At 35.3% G+C, this 25,176-nt stretch overlaps 1 protein-coding gene across 1 annotated transcript; it reads left to right on the plus strand.

Annotated features, from left to right (window-relative positions):
* Positions 1-93: 93 nt before the first annotated feature.
* On the plus strand, positions 94-23,915 carry LOC148275720 (uncharacterized; the record flags this gene model as incomplete). Its single annotated transcript, XM_088235300.1, has 8 exons — positions 94-222; positions 1,971-2,045; positions 11,412-11,510; positions 13,823-13,915; positions 15,188-15,418; positions 19,354-19,574; positions 21,987-22,100; positions 23,833-23,915. Coding segments are annotated over exons 1-8 (1,012 nt in total), but the record flags the coding sequence as incomplete, so codon positions are not given.
* Between the last annotated feature and the right edge of the window lie 1,261 nt (positions 23,916-25,176).

Genomic DNA, 25,176 nt, shown 5'->3' on the forward strand with positions numbered 1-25,176 from the left:
ACTTTTGTCGCCTTCTGTTTGAGGCGTTTGCGGTTTCTGGACTGTTCTTGATTCTATGATGTGTAGATTTAAAATCAATTTCAGAAAGAAATTTTACTTGTTTTTGGACAAAGTGTGTGTTTGAGTATGTCAAATATCAAAGTTGATACATTGGAGTGCCCGGCGTTGCCCGAGACAATAGTGGATCAAACCAGCAGCGATGGATACATAAGAAATATTGCAGTAAGTATTTATAACTCTTAAAAGACTCAAGCAAATGTAACTAGCGTGCACTCCCGCTCACTGCCAATAACCGGCTGATTAAAAAAAAATAAAAAAATGTCTCATTCACACAAACACCGGCCACAGAACAGCGTCTCCGTCTTCCTTGTTACAAAGTTACATTCTCGAGCTCATTTTTCTACATACATCATCATCATTTATTTATTTATTTTATTTGACACTTTATATACATATACAATCATTGTACATATAAGGGCGGGCATATTGCCTTGAGGCAATTTCTTTCTACCTACCCAAACCGTGCAGTTTGAGAAAATTACAAATACATGGGCATATTGAATCTTACAATTTTATACAAAAATCAAAAACAACATTAGTGGGTAGATTATTCCACATTCGAGCGGCTACTACTGTGCAAGAGGAGGCAAGAAAATTAGAGCTATGACGGGGTATTAAAAGGGTTCTCGCGTTACTAGAACGAAGAGATAGTCCGTGTTGTAAAAGGATTGGGTGAGCTCTCTCAGATAAACAGGCGAAGTGGGATTATTTAAAATATTGTGAAGAAGTGATAGAATGTGAATGTTTCCTCTACGCCTGATACTGAGCCAGTGTAGTTGCGTGCGATACTCGGTTATGTGGTCAAATTTCCGAAGCTCAAAGATATGATACAGCGTGGGATAGGCTTTGCCTAGTAGGTGATTTGGTTCAGCCGGATGAATCTCACCCACGTGATAAAGGTTTCAGCTCTTTTACTTCACAAAAGTCAACAGATGGAAGAGTTGAGGAAATGTGGATGTTCAAACATGGACAGAATGGTGAATGTTACACAGTGTGTAAAGTGTCCATTTAAACCAGCCGATGACAGGTCATAAGCCCTGTAAATGCCTAGACTTCCATATTCGGTTCTCAAAAACTTTTTCCATCTCTGTTGAAATAAATTTAAATATGAACAACTCCCTAGGGAGGAAATCCAGCCAGTCTGCAAGCATTTGGACGTAATCAAACAATGTTAATTATTGTTAATTGTGATCGCTCAAATGCTTGGCATGTTTTTAAGCACGTCGATAGTTATTTGTGATTGAGATACCGGACCCCGATTACAATTTGAAGTTAACAGAGTTATCTTCGACTGTCTATAAAGACTCCCAACTGAAGGAATGTCTTAATCGAATATAAAAAAATATACTTTAAATGCTCTTCTTAATTAACATATTACAACAGAGATGAAGAACGCGTGTAAAATTTCAACGCTCATCAGTTCATGGTTTACCTCTTCGTTCTAATTCTCAAGGCACTCTTTTAATACCCATCCACAATTCCTTTTTCTTCTCTAACTCATATAGTGTCCATGCGGCTCGACTGTGGAATCATCTCCCATCCACTATCAGAGATGTTACTACATTATCTCTGTTTAAATCACGTCTGAAGAAACATCTCCTTTCTCTTCCTTAATCTCTCCTCCTTTCCTTTTTCCTCTTTTTTCCTTTTTCCCATTGAGTAATAGTTTTGATTTAAGGTAATTTATAAACTAATACGTTTATTTATATTTTTAGCTTTTTAATCTTTTTTTTCTATTGAATATGTTCTGGTACTTGAATTATAAAAATAAAACTTTGTTGGTTTTACTAAGCCCGCCAATGTACAAATAACATTATGTACAAAAAGTAAAATAAATATATCTTAACTTCCCAATGTAAGCGGGGCCCAGGATAGCCTTTTGTTAAAAATATTTATATTTGTTATTTCAGATTGAAGTATCGGAGATTAAACAAGAATTCATCGGCTTCAAACTGACGAGGAGTCGCTGGGATCCATATCCGTGGGTATGTAGATTCAAAAATAATATCATATGCCTATCATACGGCTGTTGTAGTTGAGGGAACTCGGTAAATTGAATACGTGATGAATACATCAATGATAATACCATATGGTGTCATATTCGACGAAAAACTTGAATTCAAAAGACATCCACCACATTACTTCTGAAAGCATGAAAACTTTGGGTTTCATTCTTAGAACCATAAAGGATTTTGAATCAATTAAAATAATGAAACTTTTGTACATACAGGGTGTTCTTTAAACCCTGTCACATCCGAAACCACGATGATCAGTATGAGCAAGAAGACATATTGGCACTTATTAATTGTGTATGCAGATAATTCTTAGAATTCCATATTTAATTTGGTAATGTATCCAAAATAAAACAAGTTTATTGGATTGTAATTCTACTTTATTTTTTATAAAATATACAAAGGGTATATTCTGTATAAATGAAATCAATATTTTTTATAATATTACATTAATTTTAAAGTCATACTCTTACAAATGTTTCTAAATAATGGAAGATTTTTCCCCAATATAACCAAAATATTCCTCTAATATACTCAGTATACCCTAATTGAATTTTAATTACTCTACTTATTTTGGCTTGTATAGAAATCCACAAACATAAAAAAGCAATCATTTTTAGTATATAGGGAAACTTTGTAAATATTTAAGTTAGTTTGTTTGAAAATGTCCTAACAAGACGAAACGCGTCACAATATACCCTTTGTATATTTTATAAAAAATAAAGTAGAATTACAATCCAATAAACTTGTTTTATTTTGGATACATTACCAAATTACTTACATATTGGCACATTCAAATAAATCTTTAGAACAAATAAAATTTACAAAAATAAAATATTAAAAAATACAAATGGTTGCTTACTTCTGCAAGGGTGAAGCGACGGGAGGGGAGGGGGGAGTCTGGTACACCGCCAACCACATGGTCACGCCCCCTCGCTTCTCCCCTGCAGAAGTAAGCAAACATTTGTTTTTTTAAATATTTCATTTTGAAAAAATTTCTGCGTTCTAAATATTTTTTTTAATATGCCAATATGTCTTCTTGCTCCTACTGATCATCGTGGTTTCGGATGTGACAGGGTTTTAAGAACACTCTGTATAATACTAGCTGACCCGACAGACGTTGTCCTGCCCGAACGTTAGCTTGCCTCGGAAAAAGACTTTTCATTGATAAGTAGGTACTTAGGTACTTGTTTGTGAATAAATTCGAAAACTAAAAATAGTTCGTATTCAAATATTGAATTTATGCAGGTACTTGTTTATGGTTGAATTCCAAAATATAAAAATATTTTTCCAAATATGGCATTCTTTTTGCAACCGTCAAACTCCGGTCTTCTCACCAACAGAGGGGTGTACTGATGTAGGAATACGATTTATAAAAAAATATTTAATTTTAAATTATATTAGTATTACCAAAAATCCAGTAAAAAGAAATAAATGGGTAGAAATGATAAAGAATTTAATGAAAGAATCTGAATAAGATCCACAAAAAACAAATGCTGTTTGTAAACATTCAAAAACAAACTTTTTTATACATAAAAAATCAACATATTTACATTTTTTGTAAATGTATTCTCCTCGAATGCAACCCCGGTAGATCGATGAATAAAACATTATGCTCTTTACATTTTTTTACACATTTTTTGAAGATTTTAATATCTACGAACACGCACAGCGCGAAGATCTATTTTTCTCTGAAAACCGCACGTAAATCGGTTAAGCCGTTTAGGAGTACGGTGACATCACACGTACAGAGGAATTATATATATAAAGATATTGATGTTTTTTGTTGTATTGATGTTGGTGGACATGTAGAGCGAATGGACAGCGAAAGAACGGCTAAAAGGATCTACGATGCAAATGTTGATGGATGCAGAAAACGAGGAAGACCGAGAAAGACATGGCACGATCAAGTCCATCAAGTACTTGAAGATGGACATGTCAAAAGTAGGAATAATCGGCGTGCGTGCATAAGAAGATGTATGAATGTAGAGGAAGCGAGGTATGTATGCCAAGATAGTGTATGGCGTTCTATCCTCTCTGCATATCCCTACGGGGAAACGGCGTGATGGTTTGTTGTTGTTGTTGTGTTGTTGATATTTCTTGATAAAACTCCATAGTCAATGATAATGATAAAATTAAAAATAAACTTATCAATGAAACTTCTTGGTTTTGTTTTACTTTTTATTATTTTGACCAACGAGGGCTTTCGCCTGAGCAGGCATCTTCAAGGCAGGTGAATTGTTTACAACGTTTGCAGTTTTTATACTATTCTTAACATATTTTGGAGATAAGATCAAATAATTATTTTAACAGGGGACAGAAAACATAAATATTTACAACTATAGTCCTTAAAATTTAATATGATTAGAATGACAGTTGTCAGAAAAAGTGACGACATAACTTTGTAGTAACGTCAAAGGAGTTATTTATATTGACACACGAAAAATCATTTGTATCTGGCGTGTTAATTAATTTTTTAAATACAATCCTTGAAACTTAAATCAACATCATTATATAAAATCAGCTTTAAAACTAAAAGAAAAATAAAATAAACGTAATTATTAACGACGTTCTTACAAGGTTACATCATTTTACAAAAACGTTAGAAATTAGACAGACAAATTGATCAATGTAAATTGATCGATAAAAAAATAATTCATTTGATGTTGTTCATGAAAAAAGTATAAATGTCTCATTTTTTGGTGAATAATTGTGTTAAACACACTATAATAGGCTTGTTTTTGCGTTATTTATATCAATTTTCGGAAACAGAGTTTCGTGATTAAATTCCGACATAACTGTCACTTTAATAAAACGAACGCCTAGACGTGGAAATAATGTCGCTAGATTCTCTCATATTAACAAATAAGAGTATCTAGGCTTATAATAAGAGTATCCAGATTATATGCGTCAGAAAGTTACCACTCTAAAAAATTAATTTAGTGATTATATTTTTTCCATCTGTTTTACTATCTTTCCGAGTGTATGTATCGAGACGTTATAGGAGCCGGCTTTGTAGTCGATCGGTACAGATCGGTAGATACATACAGACGATCGCTAAGCGTACCGTCTAGGTGATTTCCAAAAGTCATGCAAAATTCATGTTCAAGCGAGCATTTTTTGCTTGAATTGGGATTTATTGGAGTTTGTAATCGCTTTGAAGTGAGCACTTTTTACTACAGAAGCCTATTTAAAATAAAAATGAGAACTATTTTAAATGTTAATGACGTAAGGAACGCGGAGTAATTGTTTGCGGTCATTCCATTGGCTTGTTTCGATCATATGATGTCGATATGGCAAGTAGGTAGAACATACCGAGGTAGATACAGATAGTACAGAAGTTAAGTATACCGTCTCGATATAGACAGATGAAGATAGCGTTCATAATCGAGGCACTGGGGGTGAATCTCATTCCTAAGGGTGTAATCTTAATGATTCCTAGGCTGACTCCTCAGTCTACAAACATTGTGACAAACTCATAATATAGTAATAAAACTAATCGGTCCGAGAAGTTTAAAAATTGGAAAATTGGTTCCTGGCGTTGCCTAGTATGAGAAATAATTTAATCAGATGAATCTCTTCACAACAATAAAGGTTTCAGCTCTTTAACTTCATTAAAATCGACAGATGAAAGAATTAAAGAAATATGGATGTTGAAAAAAAGGCAAAATGGTAAATGTTACACAGCGTGTAAAGTGGCCACTTAAACCAGCATAAACCCTGTTAATGCCTAGACTTCCATATTTCCTTCTCTAAAATGATGAATGATGAAATTTCCGAGCCCCTCAAAATTTCATTGGAAGTACCACAAGGATCGGTTCTCGGACCAGTTTTGTTTATTATATACATAAATGATATTGTCGAAACATTAAAATATTCAAAAATAAGACTCTTTGCAGACGATGCCTTAATATATATATCGGGAGAAAATTATAAAACAATTATGGACAGACTAAATCATGATCTTAATAGTGTATCACTGTGGCTAAAAATTAATAAATTAAAATTAAATGTTAACAAAACTAAATATATGAATATAGGAAACAAAAGAATAGAAATTACACCATCAATTGTAATAGAAAATGAAAAACTTAATGAAGTCACTGAAATTAAATATTTAGGTGTAATGTTGGATTCAAAACTTACATTTCACCAAAACGCTAAGGTGGTAATAAATAAGATTGCAAAAACAATATCAACTTTGGGAAGGATCAGAAGATTTATTGATAAGGACTCCTGCAAAACTATTTACAAAGCAATTATTGAACCACACGTTAACTACTGTAGTAGCATTTTATTTTTATCAAACAAAGAAAACATAGATAAACTAACTGTATTACAAAATAAAGCCTTAAGAATCATTTTGAAAAAAAACAGATATACGAGGGTAAAGTCGATGGTAAATGAAATGAAGTTATTAACATATAAACAAAGAATATTTTACAATACAATGATATTTGTTCATAAAATTATAAACTCTAATAAAAAAACAGAATTTTGGAAAAAAATTGATCGGAACCAGCGTGAACACGATCACAATACTAGAGAAAAGAACAAAATTAGACTCCCATTTAGGAAAAAGGCAAAGTCACAAAATTCCATTTCATTTAAAGCAATTAAAAAGTATTACGAAATGGAAAAAAATATTTATAAAGAAAAAAACATATCAAAATTTAAAATAATGGTCAAGACATATGTGATAAACAATTTATAAATTAAATATATTTGCAATGTTATTATTAGAACACACATAACAATATGTATGATATGTGTGCCCTACTTTAAGATTTAAATAAAAAAAAAATAATAATCTCCATCCCTGTTTTAATTTGTTAAACGTAAAGACTTCCTAGGGGGTAATCCAGTCTTTTCTCTACAAAATTTAGACAAACTCAAGATATTGTAATGTTATTTTTTAAATAAATTATGATGCGATTTTGAAGGGACAGAGTTTTAAAATGAAATGACAAAATCGTATGATCTCCTTACTGTATATCAGACTTCGGCCCTAAACATCGTCTAGTATCTTAAATATACAATATTATATATTATGATCTTCAGAAAACAGGTTTTTCAGATAGTAGGTCAAGATTAAAAAATGACTTTCACCAGCTCGCCATACGTCATACGTTGAATAACTAACTAATTAATTAATTATGGATAACTTATAGAGCGCCATTTTCGTAATAAAATACCTCAAGGGCGCTTTACATGGTGATTCTATTGTTAAGTTAATTTAATTGAAGCTTTTAAATTTGTAATTTAATTAAAATAATTTATTTGTCACGTGCTACGGATTTATTCAAATGATTTAGAGAACAAGTGGGTTTTAAGTTTTTTCCGAAACATCACTTCACTTTCACAGCCTCGCACCTCTGCTGGGAGAGCATTCCATGCCATAGGGCCTGCGACCGCAAATGCGCGTTCGCCAAATTTAGTGCGCTGTTTGCGTAGAGGTATAATAACTTTTCCTCTCGCCGTAGACGTAGCTGATCTAAGCGTGAGACGCCTGTCAGCTAGTTCATCTGGAATGCATAGTTGCCTTAGATATTCCGGAGCCGAGTTGTGCAGTGACTTATACATAAGCCAACAGAGTTTGTATTCGGCCCTCTGTGGAAAACGTAGCCAGTGTAGTTCGACCGTAGTAAACGAATATTATCAACATAACCTTAAATCCATTTTGTAATTTTAATTTTTTTATTTTTCATTCATAAATTTCATAAAAATTACATGTTTTTGTAAAATTCTAAAATACTTTTACACATCTAGTGTTATAAATGTTATCACTGTAACTCTCCAAAAAAAGAGACTTAACTCTTGTGCTTGTAAGTCACTCACACTTTTTTAATTGTTTATTTATAAGAGTTTATATAATTTTAAATACGAGTACATGAAAAGAAAAATAAAAACAAAGGATATATAAAGAAAAAACATAAAACAAAAATACATTCATACTAATTAAAATTTAATGTTGTTTTTACACGAGTTCAAAAAATTTCTTTAGATTAACTTTAAATTTATTTATTGATATATTATTTTTAATAGTTTTTAGTTCATTAGGAAGATTATTATAATTTTGTACACCTTTGAATACAAAGCTATTTTGACCGTGACTTGGGTGGAATTTTGGAATTTTAATATTATGTTGGTATCTGAGCGACTTATTCATTTCAAATTCTTTTATTAATATTTATTTATTCACACTCTTTATCAAAATACAATTCCATGTTCACTTTGCCCGGCTAACAAGGGTACATACCCCGTTCCATTACTACTACTACCATTACGCCATTTCCCCGTAGGGGTAGGCAGAGAGAATGGACCGCCACACACGTCTATCCTGGCATACACTCCTAGCCTCTTCCACATTCATACATCTTGTCATACATGCCCTTCGGTTCTGTCTGCTTTTGACATGACCAGACTTAAGATTTTGGTTTATCTGATCATGCCACGTCTAACGTTGCCGTTCATTTTTGCCATATATACTTGTTTTACCATTCTCTCGTCGTCCATTCGTTCTACGTGACCAAACCATCTCAGAGACCCTTTCTTAATCTTATCAATTATACTTATCTCAGATTTACACTGTCGCCTGATTTCATCATTCGTAACCCTGTCATACATTGATTTCCCACACATTCGTCTCCCCGTTCCAAGCTAGGCAATTACTTTTTAATATACTCGTATTATAATAGTTAACAAATTAATATAGAGCACAGACAAACAAAATATAAACTTATTCGGATACACATTTTGATTCATATACATACAGACATACACATATATACACACATATATATAAATATACAGATATATACACATGTACATACACACATACGTACATACACCCATGCGCATACACATACATACATTCATAAAAACATAGACAATTTATTTATGCGAAACTTCATGGTTGTCATCTATAAATATATATTTTTTAAATTATTCCTTATTTTTTATATTTTATTTTTGACATCCAGTAAGGTTCTCCATCTCCAATCCAATGTCATGAAAGAGCGAGGTCAACACCTTCCGTAACTTGACAACACTCCCGTCTTTCTTTCTTTTATTTTTCTTTTTTATATATTTGTATAATAGAATTTATTTTATAAAGAGTGTCTACTGAATGAACCTTAAATATTTTATACAGACTTTCCGTATTGAATGTCGAGGGTTTCTTTAAAATGACTTTGATAATTAATCTTTGTACTATTTTAAGAGGGTTTAATATATTGGTACATGCACCACCCCATCCTACAATACCATATTGAAACAAAGATTGTACAATTGAGTAATAAGCTATTTTTAAATGATTGATTTTTAAAATATTCCTTAATTTAATATGTATATATAACTAACTAACTAACTAACTAACCATCACGCCATTTCCCCGGAGGGGTAGGCAGAGAGGATAGAACGCCACACCACTCTGTCCTGGCACACTTTCTTTGCTTCCTTCACATTCATACATCTTCTCATGCACGCACGTCGATTATTCCGACTTTTCACATGACCACTTTCAAGAATCTGTTGTACTTGATCATGCCATGTCTTTCTCGGCCTTCCTCGACTTCTACAACCAGACACATTCGCATCATAAATCTTTTTAGCCGTTCTTTCATCATTCATTCGCTCCACATGACCGAACCATCGCAAAAGACCTTTCTTAATTTTGTCGATATGTATATACATTTTCTAATTCGTTTAACTGGTTCACTGATATGGTCTTTCCATTTAAAGTTTTGGTCTATGTATACACCGAGATATTTAATTATATCTGTTGTATCAAGTACTGAACATCAAAGATCGCAGTTAGTTTTGTTACAATTACTTTGGTGAATAATTATTTTTACAATGTTTGATTATGTCCAAATGCTTGCAGACTTGCTGGATTTTCTCCCTAGGGAGTTGTTCATATTTAAATTTATTTCAAAAGAGAGGGAAAACATGTTTGAGAAGTGAATATGGAAGTCTAGGCATTTACAGGGCTTATGACCTGTCATTGGCTGGTTCAAGTGGCCACTTTACACACTGTGTAACATTCACCATTCTGCCCATGTTTGAACATCCACATTTCTTCAACCCTTCCATCTGTTGACTTTTGTGAAGTAAAAGAGCTGAAACCTTTATCACGTGGGTGAGATTCAAAGTGGCCACTTGAACCAGCCAATGACAGGTCATAAGCCCTGTAAATGCCTAGACTTCCATATTCACTTCTCAAAAATGTTTTCCCTCTCTGTTGAAATAAATTTAATTATTTTTACTGCTGAATCTAAATTTGTTTTGTTAATAAAAAATGGAATAATATTTGTCGTTTCCGTATTTATTTATTTATATATATACGCCCAATGGGCATTTTTGTGGACACATTTATACATAAAAAATATTATAACAAAATTAGAAAGACTCAATAGTTTATAGTAGACTTTGTGGGAGTGGAAGCGGGAGAGAGGTGTTTATAATTGAATTTGCATAAAGTTCGGCAGCAGGACTCCATTGTGAACGGCTAGTTTCGTCTCCTGCGGCAAACATTTGTATGCTAAGGTTGATTTAAGCGCACTTTTCACTCACTCTTCTTTCAATATCTTTCTCTGTAATTCCATCTCTTGTAAACACGTTACCCAGATACACTAATTCCTCTACCTGTTTCAGGATATCTATTCTCCTTACAATTCACTTAATTTACTTGCCCTCTCATCTACTATCCACTCCCCCAATCATCACACATTCACATATCTGCTCACACACATCCTCTTACTCACCCTCACATTCACTCACCAACACATCCACTAACCCACACATCCACTCACCAACATATTTTTTTACCCACACATCCTAGTGGATGGGCAGTTCCTACACATCTACTCACTCACACGTACACTCATCTACACATCCAATAAATCACACATCTACTCACACACACATCCACTTAACCACACATCCACTAACTCACACATCAACTAACCGACGAATTCACACATCCGCTCCACCACACATTTACTTCACACCCATACACACACTCATGTACACATCCACGCATCCATGCATCCACTCCCACACATCAACTCACCCACACATTCACAAATCCACTCATCCGTGCATCCACTTCCACACATCAACTCATCCACTAATCCACACATCCACTCACTCACACATCCACACACCCACTCACCCACACATCCACTCACCCACACATCCACACACCCACTCACCCACTCACCCACACATCCACACATCCACACACCCACACATCCACACATCCACACATCCACACATCCACAAATCCACTCACCCACACATTCACTCACATACTAAAATATGGTATTTCGTCCCCAGGTCCGCGCCGTAGAGCCAGACTCCGAGGCGGGCAGAGCCGGCCTTTTGGAAGGAGATTGTCTTCTGAGCGTTGGAAAACACGACTTGCTTGGTCTAAAGGTATTTAAATATTCGCCGCACTGAGTGCCCTAAACACCATCGAATGCCGATGAGTATATGATGATGATGTAAAGGAAAAGATAGTGATGTTTTTTTAATCGCCAATATTTTTTGTATATTCAAATACTTGTAGACAAGGCTGGGTCCCAATGGAGAACTTATCAAGATTCAGAGTGGGATTTTTTTTAACAAGCCATTTACAGGTCATATGACCTGTCATTGGCAATGGTGCATAGGGCACCGATCTGATAAACCAACCGCAACGTTTCGTGGTCAATTTTTTAAGTTAAATAATTATAAGGTCACCGTTATGTTGAGTTTTAATGTGTGTCCGGGCAGATGAAAAATACAGGTCAGAATCCTGGACGAGTGTTTTTGAGTCGATAACTACTAAGGTGAAAATCCTTAAAAATGAAACAAAGTTGTGAAAAGTCCGCCTTGTAGTGTAGCGGTTGGCACGAATGCCTATTATGAGGTCCTGGGTTCCAGTCCTGGGAGGGTAGACATGAAATATTTGTTTATAAGGTAGTTTTTTCTTATTTATGTCAGTAAAAAATCAAATGCCGCCTATTCTCCTCTACGGATGCAAATCGTTGGCACCTCACTAGGGCCCAAAACAGCAAAATACCAAGTTTTGAGAATAGATGTCTCACAAGAATGTTGGGTGCGCGGTGGTTTGATTTTGCGAGGGTTGAAGTAATAAGAGAACGGACGCAGCAAACTCCGGTGACGACTGTCATCGAGCGGAGGCGATACAGTTGGCTTGGACATGTGCCGCGGATGCCTCCTGAGAACCTTACCCCCGCTTGCCTACTTCACAAGGCATCAGGTTCTCGACGTCCTGGACGTCCGCTGCTGACAGTTCGTCGGCGGTTCGTGTCAGAACTACGGGACGCAAACTAGACTTGGGGGGGTGCACAGGAGCTGGCAGCCGACAGAAATGCCCGGAGGATCTTCGTGAACACCATATGCTCTAACAAGGAAGCGGACATGGAATAGGAAAATATCACGTTTTTTTTACTAATTTGCTTATTTAAATTTGTAATTTTGAATTCCCGTAAAAACGGCCGTTCCATCGGCCACGCCAAGATATACTACCGACCCCCCCCCCCCTTCCAGTTTTGTGTAGGAACATCGATATGAAACAAGGGGAAGCGTACGCCACGGTACACATATCTACGCTCTAAAATGCCATAGCTTCAGTATGACGTCATAGTTAAAGATAAAAGTCTCCCGACCGACTACAAAGGTATAGTACCGATACCGCCACCATCAAGTTTTGATGTAAGTACATTGGTTTTTACCGACGGGTCTAGAACCCCTCGATACGTTTATCTACTCACCGAACAATTTTTCCTTTAATTACGATTTATTTAAATTTTTAAATGTTTTGAGGTTTCACTTTTTTCTTAAAAGCCTATTAAAAATATGAGGGAGAAATAAGTAAGTTTTGAAGTCGAATTGAATTCCGACATAACTGTCACTTTAATAAAACGAACGCCTAGATGTGAAAATAATGTCGCTAGGTTCTGTCCTATTAACAAATAAGAGAATCTAGGCGTCAGACACAGATTATATGCGTCAGAAAGTTACCACTCTAAAAAATAATTTGGTATTTATCGAGACGTTATAAGAGCCGGCTTTGTAGTCGATCGGTAGCTACATACAGACGATCGTTATGCGTACCGTCTAAGTGATTTCCAAGAGTCATGCAAAATTTATGTTTAAGCGAGCATTTTTTGCTTGAGTTGGGATTTACTGGAGTTTATAATCGCTTTGAAGTGAGAACTTTTTATTACAGAAGCCTATTTAAAATATAAATGAGAACTATTTTAAACGTTAATGACGTAAGGAACGCGGACTAATTTTTAGCGGTCATTCATTGGCTTGTTTCGATCATATGATGTGGATATGACAAGTAGGTAGAACATACCGAGGTAGATACAGATAGTACAGAAGTTAAGTATACCGTCTCGATATAGACAGATGAAGATAACGTTCATAATCGAGACACAGGAGATATTTGCCCAGTCAACCATATTACCTCCGCTTGAATGACTGTTGTGTGAAGACAATAACAGTTGTTATTGGAGTATGCTGCGTTCGTTGTCTTACAACGTCTTTCATAACAAAGTCAAACCACCATCACACCACGTAACAGATGATCGAAATGTCCCAATGCATCACCGGTTGCGAAAAGCGAAATGATAGTGAAGATATAGGATATTGAATCCGAGATCTTTGGCGTTGCAGGCAAACGCGCTGACCATCAGACTTCAAAGTGGACCAATATTTTTTTTTTGCTTTTTCAGATCAGTGACACAGCTCGCCTGTTGCGCGCATGCACGGGACCGCTGAAGCTTCGAGTCTGGACCTGCGCTCTAACTAGCGAATGGGACCCGGAGGTAAGCGCCTGGGAAACACTAGAAAGGATCTCTGCGTCCGAGCACATGAAGAATACAGCTGTGTGTGTGAAATAGAACTGTCATCTTGGACGAGCGATTGGACGTCCACATTTTCTCAACTCTTCCGTCTGTTGACTTTTGTGGAGCAAAAGAACTAAAACCTTTATCAGCCACAAACCATCACGCTGTTTCCCCGTAAGGGTAGGCAGAGAGGTTAGAACGCCACATCACTCTATCTTTGCATACAGATCTCGCTACCTCTACATTCGTTCATCTTCTCATGCACGTACGCCGATTATTCCGACTTTTGACATGTCCATCTTCAAGTATTTGTTGGATTTGGTCATGCCATGTCTTTCTCGGTCTTCCTCTATTTCTGCATCCATCAACTTTTTTTTTTTAAAAAGAAATATTTGCGTTCTAATGATTTACCCAAATATTTCATTTTGAGGGCCATTTTCAACGAGTTGTAAATAACTCACTATTAGAAAATGGAATCAAGTTGGGGTAGAGTGGGATTCGAACCACGGACTTTTGGTCTGCGAGTCCTTTCGCATTGTAAATATTCATAGCAGTTCTTTCGTTGTCCGTTCGCTCTACAGTCCAAACTAGCGCAGAGCTCCTTTCTTAAGCTCCTTTTTCTTTTTTGTTTTCTTTTTTGTTTTTTTTAATTTTTTTTGTACTTTTTTGTTCTTTGTATCTTATTTTTTGGGTTTTTTTGTATTTTTATGTATTTTTTGTTTTTTGTATCCCTTTTTTGGGTTTTTTTGGTATTTTTTTTACTTTTTTTGTTTTTGTATCTTGTATTTTTGGGTTTTTCTTTGTATTTTTTTGTATTTAGTTTTTTGTGTAATAATACGAAAAATAACAAACCCAAAATTAACCACTCTAGGGGGTAGTAAAGATTCAGAATACCACTACTGGGCCCCGATTATGGCCGTTCATCGGTATCTATCGAGACAGTATTAAGTAAAAACGATATTTAATTGAAAATGTTTAGAAAAAAAAATGTCAACATATTGTAATTCTTGTACTCAGCGATTCGGCCGAGGGCGTCGCCGAATATTCGCTATTCGGCCAAATCACAATTTGCGGCATCTCTAGAAAATGTATATATTTCAGAAAATAATTTGTTTTAAAATTTCTGGTTCTGGGAAAAGAATCATTCTTATCGTTATTTTTGTGCTTGATATACTAATTGTTGCAGCCGAGTTGTACGTTGAAGAATAAATATGTCATTTATATTTTTTTGATGTGTGGATTACTCACCAGGCTCTGGTGTGCGGGCCGCTGCCGGGCGCGCTGCGCCGCCTGGGCGCGTGCCTGGCCGCCATCCTGCGCGCGGCCGAGTGCCCCGTGTGCGCGGCCAGCGTGGCGCCGCCCGCGCAGCAGTGCGCGCGCGGGCACCTGCTGTGCGCGCGCTGCCGGCCGCGCGTGCCCGCGTGCCCGCTGTGCCGCGCGCCGCTGCCGCGCCCGCCCGTCAGGAACCTGCTCGCGGACGAGGTGAGGAGGGCGCGGGAGAGCTATGGTAGAAGGAAAGCTACGGTGGTGGGTCATTTGGAGAGTTATACCGTCGCTTCCGTTCGTTTTCGCCCAACAGACCAAAACACAAATCTGCAGAAATAAAGCTTTAAATATTTTTTTTGCGAAATACGCATAAATATTGTCATTAGTTAAAAAAAACCCTTGGTTGCGAATTATGTTGGTATGCATTGTTCAAGTATTGTCACAACTTCTACATCCTCTGTGCCCACAACCAACCGTTCACTCTCCACCTCAGTATCCTTTGATCACCCGCCACATTAAGACATCGTGTCGTACATCACGCGTTTATTTTGTTGAACGTGTGTCGCATCATAAACTTTATTTCCACCAACCACCAGTGTTGGGCTCCAGATCAGGGGCCTGCCCTCGTGTTAGTGCCGCTCGCAAGTGATCAGTCAGACCACAGCAATTCCATCAAGAACGAAGATAAGGTTAGTGGCATCCATTCTTAATCCATCTCATTCGCTGAGGTGTTACCGATTGACACTGCATACCGCATATCGAGGATACTAACTTATTTTCATTAAAAATCAAATACAGTCCACTCCGCTAAATATAATCGTAGAAGCCTTAGGACTTCGCCCCATGCTATTTCTCGGGAATTCTGTTTCCGCCAAGTCTGAAACAATAAAAAAAGTCATTTTAAATAAAGGCTTCCTCAGAATTCCTGTACACTAGTCTGAATTTGGTTAAAAATGGTATGTTGGACAAAAACGACGATATAGCTACGTTACCGCTTAGTAAGAGAACTGTAGAGAGCTTAAGATATGTTCTATTGCTGTGGAGAGCTTTGACAGTAGGCAGTGGAGAGAGGTGTACTAGTGCTCTCTGTAAGTCATTCGAATAATTAGGAGGCCTCTGGTAATGGATTTAATCCTCCTAATGAAGAGGTATGCTAGTTCTTTGTATGGGCCAATAGAAGAGCTGTGCTAGTACACTTTGTGGGTAAATGAGAGAGCTGTGCCAGTGGTCTTTATGGGTCATTGAGAGAGTTATGTTAATGGGTCATTAAAATAGTTATAAAGCTATGTTAGTGCTTTCTGTGGGTTGTTGGTCAGTGGGAAAGCTTTAAGTCTGAAGAAACATCTCCTTTCTCTTCCTTAATCTCTCCTCCTTTCCTATTTCCTCTTTTTTCCCTTTTCCCATTAAGTAATAGTTTTGATTTAAAGTAATTTATACACAAATACGTTTATTTCTATTTTTATATATCTTAAGCTTTTGAATATTTTTCTTCTATTGAATATGTTCTGTAACTTGAACTATAAAAATAAAATTTTTATTTTATTGGTTGGTTGGAAGAAATTGCCATTTGGCAATAAGCCCTCCAATGTACAAATAACATAATGTACAAAAAGATAAATAAATATAATAAATAATGCATCATTGGAGGAGCTATACAAGTGGATGTTTAGGAGAGCTTTACAGCGAATGTTCGACCGTAACTATTTATTTATTTTATTTTATAAATTTATTGCATAAAACCAGTATACATATTTAATAACAGGGAATCTATATATAACTTATTGATATAAAATGAAAGCGGAGTGTTCTCTGTTTACGATAGTCTCCATCTAACATGGCACAGCCTGTTCTAAGATGGAGATTATTTATCTTTTAGAGCATAATTAGTCCTATACTAATAAAACAATAACATAAAAAAAAAAAAACTAAAACTACTTAATTATAAATGCCTATAGCCCTTAAAATGTAACGTGATTAGAATGACAGTTGTCAGAAAAAGTGACGACATCACTTTGTAGTAACGTCAAAGGAGTTATTTATATTGACACACGAAAAATCATTTGTATCTGGCGTGTTAATTAATTTATTTATTACAATGCTTGAAACATAAATCAACATCAATATATAAAATAAGCTTTAAAACTAAAAAAAAACAAAAATAAACTTAATTATTAACGACGTTCTTACAAGGTTACATCATTTTGCAAAAACGCTAGAGATGGGACAAATTGATCAATGTAAATTGATCGGAAAAAAATTTAATTAATTTGATGCTGTTCATGAAAAAAATATAAATGACTTATTTTTTGGTAAATAATTGTCTTAAACACACTATAATAGGCTTGTTTTTTCGTTTTTTATATTAATTTTCGGAAACATGGTTTCACGATTGCATGAAATAACTGATAAAATCGATTTGATCAGTGATCAGTAATTTTCCATCACTTATGAAATTAGTTTGACAGCTGTCATTCTAATCAAGCTTTATTTTAAGGACTATAGCTAATCAAATGTAAGAAATTAAATCTCGTTATTATACAAGTATAAAGTATGTATGCCAAGAATACATGTTACTTAAACATAAATAATATGGTATAATATATAATAAAAAACAAATATAAAGCAATGAAATACATAAAAATATAAATAATATGTGTACTAACTATATAAAATACTACGTTTTTTGATTTACGTATATTTTTCAAAAAGAATCTCTCGCTCGCTATTTATATGTGCTGTTATTTTTGTTTTTAAATTTATTAAAAATTTTGAGTCTTTTATACTTGGCAATAAATCATTAAATATTTTGGAGCAATTACATTGTATTGCTTTTTACCAAAGGCGCAGGCGGTTGATACAAATGGGACAATACGGTTAATTTGTGTTGCTCAACGAGTGTTTATAATTTGTTGGGTTCTTTTGACCTCACTTAATTTATCGTAAAATTTAAGTAGTAGGCACCTCACAAACAACTGTCTTACATCCAATATCTTTAACTCAAGATCTTCCGTTGGATACCCCGAGGGTTTTTTGAGAATAATCTTCATGATCCATTACTGTGCTATTTTCACTAGTTCAAGAATTGAACGAGAGCAACCTCCCCAAGTTGCAGTCCCCTAAATTGCAATATGATAGTTTGCTTTGGCAAAAAGCAAAGTAAATTTGTCGTATAAGTTGAGCGTTCAAGGTATTTCTTAGGCTTTTATAAATGTATGCTGATTAACGTATTTGTTTGGACATACATGTATTATACATGTATATTTTTGTTAACGCTATGATAGAAAGGTTAATTGACAATTTATTGTGGTCCAATTTAACCCTTACGCTGCTACGCAGTTTTTCAAGAATCTAATCAGAAATCTTATTATTAATACGTTTTAAAAATATTTTATCGAATACGTTGTTTTCCAAACACACTACTGTTTTAAAAATTAAAAGCAATTCCAAGAAAAATCTTCCATTTCATAAATATCTAATTCAAGCCCAGTGGAGTGAGCAAGATAGACAACTCGTGCCGCCCGCAACACATTCTCGTACAGCGGTTGTAAACCCTTTCTTAATCGAAAATAAAAACAAACAAAAATGATCTCGCACAGCAATCTCAAGGCGCATTGTTTTAATAGTTATTATTGAAACGACAGTATTATGATGGTTTTTTTGTTGATTGCGGGGCAAAGTGCCCTTATTATCAAACCTACCACTTCCATGCATGCTAAACAAAATTTGAGTAAAATATACCTTGGATGATTCGTATGAACAAGTGATGTCGTTCAAAGTAGTTTGTTTTTATTAAAATATTTTATATTATTTTTTATTAATTTTCAAGAAACTTTGCTGTACACAATTTAATGTTCAAATTTTTACCGCGCTTAAGAAAACATTTTTTGTATTAAATTTTCCGTAGGGCTGAAATAGGTACGAAACTGAATAATAACCCGTCGAATAAGTCATTTTTATGTTTTGAAAATGTTTTATACCACTGACGGTTAAGTGCAACAAGCATTTACTCTTTTGGAAATTATGACGTCAGCATCAGTCTAGTTAGAACTTTATGATAGGGATTAACAACAACGATATATCGTTGTTTAGCAGTCTAAGGGTTAAAGATGAATGCGGAAAACTAATCTTATACAGTTTTATTTGTATTCCAGGTGTACAATTGCGTCATTGAGTCGTTTGAACTAAAGCCAGGCGCAGAAGGAACGAGATTAACTCGGGCCTTGTTGGGAGACAAAGCGAAGTTCACGAGACTTAAGGGAAATAATGGAGACATCCATTCCGAACTGCTAACTGCAGTCGATACACAAAACGGGTTTCAAGAGCTGGAAGGCGCGAGGGGAGTCCGCTGGGGGAGGCAGAGATTACTTGATAGGTAGAACAAGTATTTATTTTATTTTTTATTTTACATATTTATTACAGCAATATACAAGTAATTATTTATACAACAAATTAATTCAGTAGTAAAAGTAAACATACATATTTTTTATTTTTGCTGTTGGTTCATCTAAACTGCCTAACTAGGGATAGCTTCCCCGTTCTAAGGCAGTCAATTGTGTATTTTATAATGATATTTAAAAGTATTTACAGTTTTATCATAATGTGTGCTTTTTCAGTCTTTTTTTTTTTATTTTTATTATATTGAAAACATATTATACATAATTATATACAATATTCCCAAGGAGTTTTTTTAAAAAAAACTCATTTAGGGACATACAGATAATAATTTTTTTAGAGACGTTTTTAAATTTTAAACTATAATATTATTTAACAAAAGCAGAAAAATTAAAATTATGATATACTACAAATTAAAAAGGGTATGAAAAATACTTGAAAATAACAGAATAAACAGAATACTAGGCATGGAAATAAATTCAAAATAATGTTTACATTATGCAATCTGGGAAAGAAAATTGAAAAAGTTTAAAAATTACATGGATGTATATATACATACTGAACTAGTACAAAATAAAATCATTTTTTTTAATTAACAAAATATGCGCACACCCAATACAGGTTAATTTTTTTTATCAAAAACGTTGAAAAAATTGAAATTATGTATACAAGCCAAAAAAAGTATATAAAAAGAAAAAAACACAAATAACATTTAAATAGTATTAAAAATTACATATACAAGCAAAAACGGTGAAATATTAAAAGGTATATGTTCAAGATGCGCATTCTCTATAAACTAACATTATTTATTCAAAGTACTTCTGGAAAAAATAATTCTTCAATTCGCACGTCCTGTTTCTATATTTTGAAATAGGTACTTTAAATTTTTGTGGCAATTTATTAAATTCCTTGAAACCTATGTATTGTAAAGATCTAGTACCAAACTTCGTAGACTTCACAGATCCAATATATATATTGTTTTTTGATCGAGTACTGTACCGATGGATGTTTCCAATGAAAGCTGGCTTTATGTTACTGTGCATTGAGTCGAGAGTAGTATTAATGATAGTGTCAGTTATCTCGAAATAGGAAAGCATGCTAAAAGGCATGATTTTTGTTTCAAAATAAATGTCCCTTAAAGGTAAACAATGAATATCCAGAGAAAACGTAAATAATACCAAAATCTCTATATCCTAAGTCCCAAGTCATTACTAGTAAAACAAGCAACCAGCTTACGTCCTTCTACATCGGACAACAAATTCTCTGACTCTCTCCGACCAATATGGATTAAGAATGCAGTCAACACCCTCCTCAGCCTGGCAATCCCACCACATTTCCACGAAACTGGGATAAGGTTATATACCCTCGGGCCTAAATAATATTGCTGCCTTTGAGCCAAAAAAGTATTGACTCCTCTCTGTAGAATCAGATCCTTATTGGAGTGTCTAGTATTATGAACATGACAAACCCTTGCGTATTTTTCCCTGTTGAGATGTGACCGCTACTGACCTCAATATATACTGTTGACGAATATCCAGCACTTGAAATTCTTTGAAGAGCGAATCACTCGGGTATCGGTATGGTTTTTTTAATATAACTCTTATCACTGATTTTTGAGCTATAGCTGCTGAAGCCATAGTCGTTTTAGTGCAGCTTCCCCAGCCAATCAGACCATACGTCAGTATTGAATTTACCAATCCATAATGCAATTGTTTTAGTTCTTTAATCCTTAATATATTTCTTAAAGGTATGAAAAAATGAATCAAACGTTTTATTTTATTAGAAATTTCTTCAGTTTGTAGGTTCCATCACATAAATTTATCTATTTTTAAATCCAAATGTTTTACATGTGTGTACAAAAACCATTTTCCTAATACTAACAGTAGAAACAATCCTATGCAAAGACCTTAATCGTCCTAACAATCTCTCAGACCTTAAAGCAGACGAAACAGGTCCTAGAGCGTGGTCGGCGCGTGGTTCTCTCGAGTTAGTCTACTATTTAGATTTGTAATTTACCATTTCCCTTCTATGGGACAAGAACAACAAAGACGGACAAGAGTTCAGTTCAGACAACCAATGCTAGTACCCAAGTATGTATCCTTTTATCTCAAACTGATTTAGTACTCATGGTAGGCCTTTATCCAGTTGCTCCCATTTTTCCACCCATTCGCTCACAAAATGAAAAAATGCTTTAACGTTAGTTGGATTAGCCAACAAGCTTGGATTCCACATCGGCCTCGTCACCTCTGTCAAGCCGTTCAGCATGTTTTCCCTTTCAGTATCTAAAATCGGGCAATGCCATAGGCTAATTTGAATAATACCATAACTTATTTAATTTAAAAAAATAAAAAAAATGAGAAAATATATAAACCGTTCTAGAATTCTCTTCCAGATTACTACCGGGCCGAGCGAGATCTACTGGGAACATCGCTAGATCCACGCGGACTCTCCTTCTACCAGAGAACAGAGATATATCGAGGTCCCTCAACAACCTGGACGTTGCCAGGTTAGTAAAATGCCGTTTTCACGCAGAGACAATACTGTCTTGTCCCAGGACTCGACGATTCTCTACGTGTAACAGCCCCGCCACAGTATGCTCCTTGCGCTGCTCATCACTTTGCTCCTCGCGCTGCCGCCCTCTCGCCCGATGTTGCCCTCTCGCCCACACACTGCTCTACTCACGCAATTAATTGCGACGCTCCGCACTCGTCATTTGTCTTTCTATACAATGGACGATGAAACTGTGGCAGCGTGCGGGCTATTCATTTTTAGTATAGCTAATAATATTTATTTATTTATTTGACACTTTGTATACATATACAATATATAAACATATAAGGGCGGGCATATTTCCTTAAGGGAATCTCTTCCTACCTACCCAAACCGTTCAGTTTGAGAAAATTATAAGTACATTGAATCTTACAATTTTATACAAAAATTAAAAACAAAGATTAACAAAATAAAAATATATGAAAAAAAAATTACACTATACCATGAAGAGACGAGAGGGGATAAGAAGGAAAGAAGAAGGGTAAAGGAGCAATTTAAATATTTAGATAGTGACATTTCAATCTTGACTTAAATGTAAATTAAGAAGAGGCGTCTCTAACATTAGTGGATAGATTATTCCACAATCGAGCGGCTACTACTGTGAAAGAGGAGGCAAGAAAATCAGAGCGATGACAGGGTATTAAAAGGGTTCTCTCGTTACTAGAACGAAGAGATAATCCGTGTTGTGAAAGAGGTTGGATGAGCTCTCTCAAATAAACAGGCAAAGTGGGATTATTTAAAATATTGTGAAGAAGTGATAGAATGTGAATGTCTCTTCTATGCCTGATACTGAGCCAGTGTAGTTCTCGTGTGCAATACTCGGTTATGTGGTCAAATTTGCGAAGAATAAAGATATAACGAATACAAATATTCTGCAATCGTTCTAACTTATCAAGCAATTCAGAGTTAGCATCTGGATAACATACATCCGCATAGTCAAGGAGTGTAAGAAGTAAGCCCTAGACTAATGTTTGCTTAACATTAATTGGTAAGAAATTCTGTAATCTTTTAAGTGAGTGCAAATAGTTATTAAGTTTACGACTAACTTCGTTAACCTGATCGTGCCACCCTAAATGCTTATGAATGATAAATACCTAAGTTTTTGACTGAAGTCATGAATGGAATTTCTGTACCATCTATTTTAAAAAGAGGTAATGTGGAAAAATTCACTTTTGAATACATTTGTTTACTACCAACAAGTACAATTTGTCAATATCAATGTCATACAAAGAAATATACATCATTCAAAAATGACGTGTGCGTCTCGTATGAGCGCTAAATGCGTACTGTGACCGCGCGATTATGTGGCCTTCCACTCGCGCTCATATTGCCGTTAAATCCATTAAATCTACAAAATCATATGTTTTACATGAACTAAAAAATAGCTACTAGTAGAGTATAATAATATACCTCTACAAAATGGTGACCCCGACGTGATTTATGTTACTCACAATGTTTGGTTTATTACACACGAAAATACAGAGATTAAATCATATAATACTTTAAAGTGAATTTGAATACTGGTGAAGACAGAGAAGGGTGAGTGACGCGTTACGCGCCCTTATATATGTCCATTGGGCATTGCGGCTATAGATAACAACACATCCTCGTCTCTCACTCTCTGGTCCCCACAAAATAACTATTTATCGAAATTCCCTGTCACCTCTTAACGAATTATTTTATTGCAGGAACCAAGCCAATAACTCTCAACAAGGATCTTTGAACAGTTCATTTGATAGCCTTCCATCCAACATCTACCAAGCTCCAAGTGGTAAGAAAAATATTTACCTACACATCGCATTAATTTGATAGTGCGTACGGTTTTATATATGGAGGTTAGAGCTGTATAAGCTCCTGACGTCACTACGACAGTAGCGAATGGTGATTTCGTTTATCGGTAAGCTACAAAATAAATATTCGTAAATTTGGAGGTACCTTCACAAATATATACAGGGTGATATTTAAACCCTGTCACATCCGAAACCACGATGATCAGTATGAGCAAGAAGACATATTGGCACATTAAAATAAATTTTAAGAACGAATAAAATTTACAAAAATTAAATATTGAAAAAAACCAATGGTTGCTTACTTCTGCAAGGCTGAAGCGAGGGGCAGGGGAGGGGGAGTCTAATACACCGCCAACCACATGGTCACGCCCCCCTCGCTTCTTCCCTGCAGAAGTAAGCAACCATTTGTTTTTTTAAATTTTTTTTTTTTTTAATTCGGCGTTCTAAATATTTTTTTTAATATGCCAAGATGTTTTTCTTGCATCGTGGTTTCGGGTGTGACAGGGTTTAAAGAACACCCTGTATAACCAGCAGGAGCTAGAAAATTAAGGCTTTATGTAAAATAAATACCTCAATTCTGGTGGTATATTTATGTACCACTTTGTTCTAGTCGTCTTATAAAGGGTTAATTAGGATCGTGGATGCACTAATATAGATTAGCTATCCATAATACTGTGGGGTTTATAGTCCATGATCAATGACACACACACACGTGCTAAATAATTTCACCTGTAATTATAAGGCGACGACCAATGAAGCAAGTCAGCGTTTTCCATTGAACTCAATTCATTACATTCTGCGGAACACGAGATCTACGTCCTGCAGTACATAAACATCGTCCCTACCATGAAGAACAACAACGGAACGTGGTCTGTAAAGAGACCGAAGGGCGCAGTCAACGCCCAGTTCAGTCCAGTAAAGTTCAGTCGGTCAGTCACTCAGTTCCAGCATGTAGTTCAAGTGCAGTCTCTTCGACCCATCATCGCCACTACGCTCGCGCTACACAACCAAGTGCTATAATTGTATTCGCAATGTAATAAATACCCATCAAACAGCAACCTCGTGTCTTTTGTCAATCTCTAACTGGGGTAGGAGCTTGTAGTGGATCTTTTGTAGGAATGAAATGGTTATGTGACATACCACAGTTTCGTTGCAAGGTGCGTGAAGTTTGAATGAAAGATTCTCTTACATTATTTGTTCTTCTTCTTCTTACGGTTCCTCTCCCCGATGGGGGTTGGAAAT

The sequence above is a fragment of the Micrasema longulum genome, unplaced genomic scaffold (assembly GCF_059751315.1).
Source record: "Micrasema longulum isolate JH-2025_06_02 unplaced genomic scaffold, ASM5975131v1 h1tg001355l, whole genome shotgun sequence".
Taxonomy (NCBI): Eukaryota; Metazoa; Arthropoda; class Insecta; order Trichoptera; family Brachycentridae; genus Micrasema; species Micrasema longulum.